This window comes from Somniosus microcephalus, chromosome 19 (assembly GCF_052327205.1).
Source record: "Somniosus microcephalus isolate GS21.2 chromosome 19, FLI_Smic_1.0, whole genome shotgun sequence".
In the NCBI taxonomy this organism is placed as follows: Eukaryota; Metazoa; Chordata; class Chondrichthyes; order Squaliformes; family Somniosidae; genus Somniosus; species Somniosus microcephalus.
The window spans coordinates 27,504,370-27,516,553 of NC_141005.1; the positions used below are offsets into that span (position 1 = coordinate 27,504,370).

General features: G+C 45.5%; 1 protein-coding gene across 2 annotated transcripts in view; it reads left to right on the forward strand.

The window, feature by feature from the left end:
- LOC147104265 (caspase recruitment domain-containing protein 8-like) overlaps nucleotides 1-12,184 on the forward strand; it is a 224,699-nt gene that overhangs the window by 111,881 nt on the left and 100,634 nt on the right. For both annotated transcript variants that reach the window (XM_085961450.1, XM_085961449.1), the window contains exon 11: nucleotides 11,483-11,554. In XM_085961450.1, the coding sequence (XP_085817576.1) occupies nucleotides 11,483-11,554 (72 nt within the window). The remainder of the gene's footprint in view (nucleotides 1-11,482; nucleotides 11,555-12,184) is intronic.

Genomic DNA, 12,184 nt, shown 5'->3' on the forward strand with positions numbered 1-12,184 from the left:
ATCTTTCACATATATAATACCAGCTTTTATAAAAGCTTGATTAAATAATACCTCTCCTTCAATGTTGACCCACCTGTTCAAAAATAATGGCTGTTCTAAAAATTATTCAGCACCCTTGGGCATAAACTGCACACTTTTTAAAAATTGGGCCCTTGAAGTCTCTACAACCCCCATATAAAACCTAGGGAGAGGTTTAATCGATTTCAAAAACATATTATTGTATTGAATATACAATATCCCCTGCCCTCCTATCCCACTTCATTTTTTAAAAATGCTCAAAACAACTCTTCCAAAAACTTGTATTTGACTTCTGAAGAAATCTCTTCACCCATTTGATTCTAAAGGATTTTTTCTTCAAATCAATATCTGGTAAATTGAGTCCTCCCTGATTCCTCCGTCCAATGATGGTATTGTAAGCAACCAAGACTGGTTTCCCTTCCCATAAAAACCTCACATAAGCCTCTCGGATGGACTTTTCCGCCCACTCAGGAATATCCTCCTCCGTCAATAAGTACCATAGCTTAGAAAACAGTAGAGCGGACACCACTGTAGCTCTTCCTTGCACTTTCAACCACCTTCTTTCCCATCTTCCCAAAATCTTTTTAATTTTCATAACCTTCGGTTCCCAATTTAATCGATCCACTTCATCACGGTCTTTCTTGCACCTCATATACACCTCCAGAACTTCCAAAACCTCCACCACCTTAAAGGGACTTTCCTCCAACAATTCCCCCCTACCCCTTCCTGCAACCAGGTATTGGGACTTACTATAATTCACTCTGGCTCCTGAAGCTCTACAATACTCCTCCACTCCATCCATAGCTTTCTTCACTGACTCCCCATTCCTCAATGTTAAGGTTGTGTCATCTGCATATTGGTGTATCACCGACACCAGCCGGAACTGGGGACCGCAATCCCAACTACATCTTGTTTCTTTCGCATCATGTAACCTAATAGTTCTGCTACCAATGTGTACAACAATGGGGACAGGGGCAACCCTGTCTCACTGACCTCTGTATCTGAAAATACTTGGATAAAAAAAACATTACATTTAACACAGCTAAAGCGAGAGTCTAACCACCACCTCTTGACATTCAATGGCATTACCATTGCCGAATCCCCCACCATCAACATGCTGGGGGTCACCATTGACCAGAAACTTAACTGTACCAGCCACATAAATACTGTGGCAGCAAGAGCAGGTCAGAGGCTAGGTATTCTGCGGCAAGTGTCTCACCTCCTGACTCCCCAAAGCCTTTACACCATCTACAAGACACAAGTAAGGAGTGTGATGGAATACTCTCTACTTACCTGGATGAGTGCAGCTCCAACACCACTCAAGAAGCTCGACACCATCCAGGACAAAGCAGCCCGCTTGATTGGCATCCCATCTACCACCTTAAACATTCACTCCCTCCACCAACGGCATATCGTGGCTGCAGTGTGTACCATCTACAAGATGCACTGCAGCAACTCGCCAAGGCTTCTTCAGCAGCACCTCCCAAACCCACGACCTCTTCCACCTAGAAGGACAAGGGCAGCAGGCGCATGGGAACACCACCACCTACAAGTTCCTCTCCAAGTCACACACCATCCTGACTTAAAAGTATATCGCCGATCCTTCATTGTCACTGGGTCAAAATCCTGGAACTCCCTATCTAACAGCACTGTGGGAGTACTTTCACCACATGGACTGCAGCGGTTCAAGAAGGCGGCTCACCACCACCTTCTCAAGGGCAATTAGGGATGGGCAATAAATACTGGCCTTGCCAGCGACGCCCACATCCCATAAATGAAAAAAATATGTTTGAATAAAAAATCCTTATCCACTCAGTGAAATTTTCCCCGAAACCAAATGCTTCCAAAACCATCAATAAAAACTCATGAGAGACCCTATCAAAGGCTTTCTCTTGACCTATCTTTAATACATAAGCCTCCCTCCCACTCTCATCCATGAGCTCTATCACATCTCGGATTGAGACCACAGAGTCTGCGATGCCCCAGCCTATGATTCCATAGGACTGAGAGGGCAAAACTATCTGCGGCATCACCTCCTTCATAAGGTTTGCCTTAACCCTCGCCAAGATCTTATAATCCACATTTAATAATGTGATGGGCCTCCAATTCTTTAAATCCTTTCTATCCCCTTTATTTTTATATAAGCTAAGCTTATGACACCCGTCCTCATAGATGGGGCCAGGCTTCCCTCAATTTTAATCTCCTTAAAAACTTCTAAGAGCAATGGACTTAAAATCTCTAAAAATTCTTTATAAAATTCTGCACTTAGTCCGCGCCCCCCACCTCCCCTTCATTCCACTTATTGCTACTTTTATTTCTGCTAATCCTACTTCTTTGTCACACATGCTTCTCTCATCCTCCTTTAAACCCTCTTCAATAAAAACACTAATCTTCTCCATTGCCAATTTGGAAATGTCTTCTTTTGTGTATAACTCTTGATAAAAGCTGCAAGCCGCCTCTAAAATCTCCCCATTTCATTAATGATTCTTCTCCCCAACCTTCAACTCTCCAATTAATGAGAATCTTTGTCGCAGCTTCTCTTGCTCTAGAAAATATCTAGTGCATCTTTCGCCCTCCAATGAATCTTTAGCCTTTGCATTTTTCAGCTTGCAATAATTCCCACTCTTCCTTTAAAACCAGGAACTTAGTCACAGCTCCCTTATCCCCTCCGTCAACTGCTTTACAGACAACCGTAAACCTTTTGTTTATATTCTCTTCTTGACTACGGTTAGCTGCTGCTCTCTCTTTCCCATAACGTACCGAAAAAACTTTTACCTCATATTTGAAATTGTCCCACCAAACTCTTCTTTCTTTCAAGAACAAAGGTTCCTTCTGAGCATTCTTTATTATATTTAATATCCCTTCTTTATAAGCAATTTCTTTCAGGTATTGATTGTTTAAAATCCACACCACTGTTCCTTATTCTAAGAGTCAAAGCTGAGTGGTCACTAAAAAATACGTTTTTGTAATAAATCTCCATCACCTCAGAACTTAACCCTTCCCGCATTAACATAAAATCTATTCGGCTCTGTTTTAAAACATCACCCACCCAACCTGTTCTGGAGAACTCCCTTTTTATAGGGTTCTGATCCCTCCATAAGTCTCTCAAATTTAAATTTGCCATCATTTTTACAATCATCCCTCTGGAGTGATCATCCAAGATAAAAATACGTTAAAATCCCCCACTATACATAAGAGTTTTCCGCCTCTGCTACTTCAGTGAATGACTACTGAAAAAACTTGCGACGCTTGCAGTGGTCGTTCGGTGCGTAGATATTAAACAGATCGCAATCAAATTCCTCAATTTTTTCCTTTAGCCGTAAAAATCTCCCCTCAGTGTCCTTGCCCACTAAGGCAACGTTCTCTTTTATGGACGGACTCACCAAAACAGCCACCCCTCTACGGTTATATTCTATAAATATATTCAAGAAGGAGTTAGATATATTTCTTAAGGCTAAGGCGATCAAGGGATATGGGGAGAAAGCAGGGCCAGGGTAGTGAATTTGGATGATCAGCCATGATCGCATTGAATGGCGGAGCAGGCTCGAGGGGCCGAATGGCCTACTCCTGCTCCTATCTTCTATGTTTCTATGTTATTTTTTGCACAACTTGCAAACAGCTCTCCCTACCAAACCTTCCGAACTCTTTCTAGGATATCCTCATCCCTTCTTCTTAGGCAGTCCCTCAGGACCGAGGATGACTTGCTTCCTCATTAAAAATGAGTTCGCAGGTGACTGATGAGTCCAATGCGGGACCTACAGTCTCTGTCACAGGTGGGGCAGACGGTGGTTGAAGGGGCGGGTGGGTGGGGTGCTTGGGTTGACGTGTGCTCCTTGCGCTGCCTGTGCCTGGCTTCCACTTGCTCCTGGCAGAGAGACTCAAGCTGTTCGGCGCCTTCCCGGATACTTCTCCTCCACTTTGTGCTGTCTTGGGCCAGGGATTCCCAGGTGTCGGTGGGGATGTTACACTTTTTGAAGGAGGCTTTGAGGGTGTCCTTAAAGCATTTCCTCTGCCCACCTGGGGCTCTCTTGCCGTGTCGGAGCTCCGAGTAGAGTGCTTGTTTTGGGAGTCTCGTATCGGGCATGCGGACAATGTGACCCGTCCATCGGAGCTGATCGAGTGTGGTCAAAGCTTCGATGCTGGGGATGTTGGCCTGAGCAAGAACACTGACATTGGTGCGCCTATCCTGCCAATGGATTTGCAGGATGTTGCGGAGGCAGCGTTGGTGGTACATCTCCAGTGCTTTGAGGTGCCTGCTGTACATGGTCCATGTCTCTGAGGCATACAGGAGGGCGGGTATCACTACTGCTCTGTAGACCATAAGCTTAGTGCCGGGTTTGAGGTCCTGGTCTTCAAACACTCTCTTCCTCAGGCGACCGAAGGCTGCACTGGCACACTGAAGGCGGTGTTGGACTTCGTCGCCGATGTCTGCCCTTGTTGACAGTAGGCTCCCGAGGTATGGAAAGTGGTCCACGTTGTCCAAGGCCTTGTTGTGGATTTTGATAATCGGGGGGCAGTACTGTGTGGCGGGGGCAGGTTGGTAGAGGACCTTTGTCTTACGGCTGTTTAGTGTAAGGCCCATGCTCTCGTACGCTTCGGTGAAGGTGTTGACGATGGTTTGGAGTTCGACCTCTGAGTGAGCGCAGACGCAAGCATCGTCTGCATACTGTAATTCAACGACAGAGGATGGGACGACCTTGGATCTGGACTGGAGGCGACGGAGGTTGAACAGTTTCCTGTTTGTTCTGTAAATTAGCTCCACTCCAGTAGGGAGCTTACTGAGGGTGAGATGGAGCATTGCAGCAAGGAAGATCGAGAAGAGCGTTGGTGCGATGACACAGCCTTGCTTGACCCCGGTTCGTACGTGAATTGGGTCTGTGGTGGAACCATTGGTCAGGATCACGGCTTGCATGTCGTCGTGAAGCAGGCGGAGGATAGTGACAAACTTTTGAGGGCAGCCGAATTTGAGGAGGACACTCCATAATCCCTCACGGTTGACAGTGTCGAAGGCCTTTGTGAGATCAAAGAAGGCCATGTACAGCAGTTGGTGCTGTTCCCTGCATTTCTCTTGTAATTGACGTGCGGTGAAGATCATGTCCATTGTGCCCCTTAGTGGGCGGAATCCGCATTGCGACTCTGGGAGGAGCTCTTCGGCCACTGGGAGAAGGCGATTGAGGAGGATTCTTGCGATGACTTTCCCTGTGGCAGACAGCAGGGAAACTCCTCTGTAATTACCGCAATCGGACTTGTCACCTTTCTTGAAGATGGTCACAATTACGGCATCTCTGAGATCCCCTGGCATGCTCTCCTCTTTCCAGATAAGAGAAATGAGTTCATGAATTCGCGCCAGTAGTGCTTCTCCGCCATGCTTTAGTGCCTCGGTGGGGCCGAATGGCCTACTCCTGCTCCTATCTTCTATGTTTCTATGTTATTGTTTGCACAACTTGCAAACAGCTCTCCCTACCAAACCTTCCGAACTCTTTCTAGGATATCCTCATCCCAAAAGGTTTCTTGCAGACATAACAAGTCAGTGCCTTTAAAACATTGCAACAACTGCTGCAATTTCTCCCCCCCCCCACCGCCCACCCCAGTCCGTTCACATTAATCGAGACCAATGTAATCATGGCTCCGAATAAGGGAAGTATGCCTGATAATCTCCCCATCATTTAATCTCTGGCCCTTCCCTTCTCTCATGCTCCTTCCCAACTTTTTGGGCAGCTGTTGCTTTTTCCTGCAGCCTCTGCCTCTTTTTCACCTCCTGTTTGAATCTTCCCTGCTATTTCAGCCTCTTCCTTACATTACGTTTGGGCCGAGGAGCTGCCCCTTCTCCCTCCTTCTGCCTCTCACTAACCTTTCCCTTTCCACACGATGCCACCCACCCCCCACATCCATGTCTCTGTCCCCCTCTGATTCCTCACTCTCGAGCTCTTCTGTAACCTTCTATTCCTGCTCCCCGTCAGATACATAATCTCCCTTAGAGAGTCTTCCTGCTATCGCAGTTTCTCCAACAGTGCCGCTCCCTTCGGCCTCATCTCCACCGCTGACCCTTGCTCCCCATTTCTTCTCACTCTGGGACAATGGTACACCTATATTGCTCCCTTCTGGCGTCTTTGTCTCCCCGCTCCTGTCCTGCTTCCCCTTTAAGGCTCCTGCCTTTGCGCCCTCTCCTTGTCTTGCCCCGTCCTGCTCTCCAAGATAAGAACATAAGCCATAGGAGCAGAAGCAGGCCATTTGGCTAGCACTTTCTCTCTAGTGATAGTGATTGTTTTAAGTTCCTCCCCCCCCCTTTTGCGCCTTGATTTTCTACTATTACTGGGATGTTTTTAGTATCCTCTACTGTGAAGACAGATACAAAATATTTGTTCAATGCCTCTGCCATTTCCTTGTTTCCCATTATTATTTCCCCAGTCTCGACCTCTAAGTGACAAACATTTATTTTAGCTACTCTGTTCCTTTTTATATACTTATAGAAGCTCTTACTGTCAGTTTCTAGTTTTCTCTGATAAGCTAATTTCTCCCTCTTTATTATTTTTTTAGTCATCCTTTGCTGGATTCTAAAATGTTCCCAATCTTCTGGCTTACCACTAATCTTTGCATCATTGTATGCCTTTTCTTTCAATTTGATACCATCCTTAACTTCCTTGGTTAGCCATGGTTGGTTCATCCTTCTCTTTGAGTCTTTCTTTCTCACTAAAATATATCTTTGTTGAGAGTCATGAAATATCTCTTTAAATATCTGTCACTGCTTTTCTACCGTCTTACCTTCTAATCTATTTTCCCAGTCCACTTTAGCCAACTCTCTTCTCATATATTTAAGTTTAACACTCTAGTTTCAGACCCAAGTTTCTCACCTTCAAACTGAATGTGGAATTCTATCATGTTATGATCACTCTTCCCTAGAGGATCCTTTACTATGAGATCATTAATTAATTCATTTTCATTACACATTACCAGATCTAAAATAGCTTGTTCCCTGGTCGGTTCCACAACGTATTATTCCAAGAAACTGTCCCGAATACACTCTATGAACTCGCCCTGAATACTGCTTTTGCCAATTTGATTTGTCCAATCTATAGGAAGATTAAAACCACCCACGATTATTGCAGTACCTTTCTTACAAGCCTCCATTATTTCTTGATTTATACTCTGTGAAGCTGTCAAACTCTGACATTCTCTGTTGTTTGATGAGTCCTTGTCTTCAAGACTCATCAAACCTATCTGCTGAGCAGAAATCAGATGGCTATTGCATCGGAGAATGCAGCAGCCATCTGTCATCTCTGCCGTGGAGATGCCAGTGTCTCCGGTTCCCCAACTGTTGAAGCCTGCAGGAAGAAACAAAGGTAAGTAAACATTTTCTATCACTTTTCACTCACCTCACATACTCACCTCTCCACACTTGCATCCATCACTCACCTCCACAGCGCACTTTTGGACCCCTCCGACCCCCGAAAACACACTGCTCGCCTCGGTGACCCTAGCGGGGTTTCCCGACATCGGGAAGCCCGCACCTCAGCTGGAAAAATGGGGATAAAACTCTTAGCTGCCCGTTAACTACCTCTTAACAGGCAGTTAAGTGGCTGTAACCCCCTTCAGGAGACGGGACCCGGCGTGGGTTGGCTACCTACCTCCTGGGAAGATGGCACAGAGGCGGGTTGGGAGCGGGATGTGTACCCACCCCCAGATTCTGCCATTTTCCCGGCAGTCCCGCCTCCAAACCCACCTCCCCAGGGCTGGCAAAATCGCCCCCAAAGTGTCCAGATAACTTTTTCCCTCCCTGATGTATCGCAATGTCTGCAGCTTGGACTCCAGCTCATCAACTCTGAACCGAAGTTCCTCGAGCTGCAGACACTTACTGCAGAAGTGGTCGCCCTGGATCACACTGGTGTCCACCAGCTCCCACATGCTACAACTGCAACACAGCACCTGCCCTGCCGTCCGGATGTCCGACTACCCGTCTTTCTTTGGAGTACTTACATTTACCACGCACCCCGCTCCACCCACAGACACTAGATTCTTTAGGAAGAGCTGAACCGTATTATGTCTCAACTCTGCCCTCGACCCGTGCTGCCCTCTGCTGTCTTTGTCCTTTTCCACTGTACTTGGTGTCTTTTCTACCATCTCCAACCTATTCTCTGCTCCGCAATTTCCTGCGCTCTTTTCTCCTTCCATTTACCAGCTGTGTCCTCCGCCTGCTCTGCTCCTCTGGCCGTTCCACTCACACCTACTTCTCCTTCCCCCATCTCCTGGTAACTCAAGGGGCTTCTTTCTGCCTCACACGCACAGCGGGTGAGGCCTTTATGACAAACCCCACAGCTCTCCGCCTTGCAGCTCCGAGCGATGTGTCCAGACTTGCCACAATTATAACAGTACAAGTCTAGACAGTTTCTTATAAGATGGTCGTGACCAAGACAATAATAACAAACCTTCACCTGGTTATCATGCAGTACCCGGAAGTACTACACTCGTTCCATTTTCTCAAATTGCATGCTATACGGCAATGACTTCACCTCCTCTGGGGACCATACCTTTATGTAACGGGTTCCATCTCCTCTTTATTGCCAAGCAAATTTTAATGTCCCACGACTCCAACTTTTTGATTAGCACATCGTCCTCAATATAAACTGGCAGGTTTAAGAATGAGACCACCGCCTCTTCAGAATATAGCAGAGATACCTACAAGAACTTATCACCAACCTTCAAACTAAATAAAAGTCTTTCCACCTCCTCTCGGCCACTGACCGTCACCTCAAACCCAACATTCGGCTTTGGTCGGCAGGCAAAGCAGTTTCCCTTGCCACACTCCTTATGTATCGCTTGGGTAATATCCCAAGCTCGTATCTCTTTATCCTCGCACTGAACCACCACCATGTTTTCTTTTCCAAACCTCCTGGGGCCCAGGCCCAAATCTTTGGGCCGTTTTTTCTCCCTTCCCCCAACATTTTCTCCCCTGATTAAATTCATCTTGGAAACACTGTCCTCTGAGGGGCCTGGCACTCTGGGCCCCTCAACAGCCATCTGGCTGCAGTTTATGGACCATAAAGACCCTAAAACCTGAAAGAAAAACAAAAACTCACTCCAACTCCCTGCAGTAATCAAGCAACCAGCAGCACCTGCTCACTCCTAGCCCCTCCCACCAAGAGAGTGCTATCCACTGAGCCAGTTACTGCAGTGCTTCTACACATTGAAATTTTCTTGCGTGCTCTCAGTCCCTTGGGACCTCCACCATGCATCCATCCTCACAATTCCTTTCCAATGCACCCAGATCCGTAATGCATCCAGTCCCCAACATTACCAGACCCGGCACCCTCTCCCAAGTACTTCCAGATACCACATCCCCAAATAAATGCAAAAGCTGGGAAGCCCTCATAAAATATGTAAAGTGGCCTGACCTTGGAAAATTAGTTGGGGACAGTCACAAGGGCATCCCAATAGGATTCAGCCTACATTGTGCAGAAAAGAAAAATTCAAACCCAGACACCTGCCTTCAACATACTATACCTTGCCTACCATCTTTCTGTGCATATTAGGTTTTTAAAAACAGAATGGCCCGGATTTTGCAGTTGGTGGCGTAATTAAAGATTATGCCACCGGCATCCGAACGGAATGCGCACTTAACTGATGGGGACCCTCCTCGAGAACTTGCTGGCAGACGCTGTGTAGTAGAAGGCAGCGTAGTGACCCACGGATCCTAGGGACACACCATGTACGGATGCGTACCAAGGATCACATCAGGAAACAGAAGGTCTTGCATTCACCCCCAGCCTCTCACTCATGAGCCAACCAAATTTTTATCGTGGGAAATTACTTATATGTAAATGCTTGCAACATTCAAGTAAAATGCAGCAACTTTCTATTTGCATCCAAAAATAAAAATAGAGGATATATGCCAAGCTACAGTGGAATGTTATTTTGTATATTATTGAAAATTTTTGGAAGAGTTTTCTACTCTGATGGGGGGTGACGGTAAATTTGAAAGACTGGCTTGTATAGAATCATAGAAATTTACAGAAGGAAGCCATTTCGGCCCATTGTGTCCGCGTCGGCCGACAAAGAGCTATCCAGCCTAATCCCACTTTCCAGCTCTTGGTCCGTAGCCCTGTAGATTACGGCACTTCAAGTGTACATTCAAGCACTTTTTAAATGTGGTGAGGATTTCTGCCTCTACCACCCTTTCAGGCAGTGAGTTCCAGACCCTCACCACCCTCTGAGTGAAGAATATTCCCCTCAAATCTCCTCTAAACCTCCTACCAATTACTTTAGTTTGAGCTTTTAAAATTAAATATATACTTGGATTTCCAAATGATTATCCCCTTATGCTGCGCAAACAGGCTGCTGTGCCTGTTTGCACCAGCGTAAAATTTTCAGGCGTAATTGTTGGGCAGTTGGTCCAACTCTGCGCCATCAATACGGATTTCCATGTCGGTGTGGATCATCTGTCAAGTCGGAACTTGACAGATCACAAGTTTGGGATTTAGCGCTTGAATCCCAAACTTGCTGTCCATTTCAAAGGTGGTATGACGGCGTACTCTGAGAGTACACTGTCATACTGACCACAAAATCTGGGCCATTAAAAACTGACTACATAAATAAAGCAATGAAGCCACTAATTTATAGTTTTTACAGAAAACTTACAAATTCTGATTCCCAGAACACAGATAATAATTTCAGAATACCATGAAATAATAATCGAATTTGACGTATTCTATCACTGTAACCTCCCTATTTCTGTAACCTCCTTCAGCCCTACAACCCTCCGAGATCTCTGCATTCCTCCAATTCTGGCCTCATGTGCATCCCTGATTTCCATCGCCCCACCTTTGGTGCGGGCCTTCAGCTGCCTAGGCGCCAAGCTCTGGAATTCCCTCCCTAAATCCATCCGCCTCTTTTCCTCTCTCTCCTCCTTTAAGACAATGCTTAAAACCTATCTCTTTGTCCAAGCTTTTGGTCACCAGTCCTCATATTTCTTTAACAAAATTAAAATACTGTGCATGCTGGAAATCTGAAATAAAAACAGAAAATGCTGGAAAACACTCAGCAGATCAGACAGCAACTGTGGAGAGAGAAATAGGGTTAACATTTCATCAGAACTGGAAGATGTTAGAGATTAACAGCTTTTAAGCAAGTACAGAGCCAGGGAAAATGGGAGGGGGGGCGGAGGAAAGATCAAAGGGGAAGGTCTGTGATAGGGTGGAGGACAGGAATGATTAAATGATAAAAGGGATGATGGTGCAAGGCAAAAGGGGTGGTAATGGGACAAGTAAAGAAACAAAAGATGAGGCCAGAGGAAGTGTAAATGGTTACAGCAGAATAGAAGAGGGGGAGGAAACCATGGAAAATCTGACAAAGCGGAGAAGGCTCCCGTGGCCTGAGAATGTGGCAGAGAAAGGTCAGTAGACCCCAGGTGTGCGGAGCTGATCTCTTTTGTGTAGTATCATTCCTAAGTGGCTCTGACTTTATATTTCAGGTGAAAATAAAGTTGAGCAGAGTGATGCCAATATACAAACAGTAGAGATGCAAACATCACAACTTGATTCAGGTAAAAATTTTCTATTTTTCTTTAAAGATGTGTTGTGATCTAAATTGTAAGTAAATTATTTGATATTCATCCTGTGTCCTTTTAGCTTTTACATAATTTATAGAAAAATCAGTGAGTCAGTCATCTTAACCAGGCTTGCTACAGAGATGCTACAGGACCATACTATTATTCTCCTCCCTCTGCCAGCTTCTATAGCTATCTACCCATTCCTCTTCATTCAGCATCTTTCATACCCTGCTGGAGCTAAACCAGGTTTCAGCAATGGGGAAACTATGTAATGGATACCATCTCCAGTGACATTTTTGATGTCAAAATGCACTGACAGAGTAAGTTAGCTTTTCAACTTGCCGCCCTGGAGTAAAACTGGCCATCTGATATAGAAACTGCCCGATTTTCATTTCCATTATCCATAACACCAGCTTTAAACCCGGGCGGCAAGTTGAAATTCTACCCTGAGGTAATGGCAACTCACAGAGTACCCCCTCTCTCATGTGTTGGGGTGGTTTTTTTTTCCCAGTGAGAAACATTGTCTATTCCAATCATGGCCCATTTAGGGTAGCCCAATATTGTAGTTTTATATTGTTGGTATTTTTTGAATAGATATAGTTCATATGCTTTTTCTTCTTAATA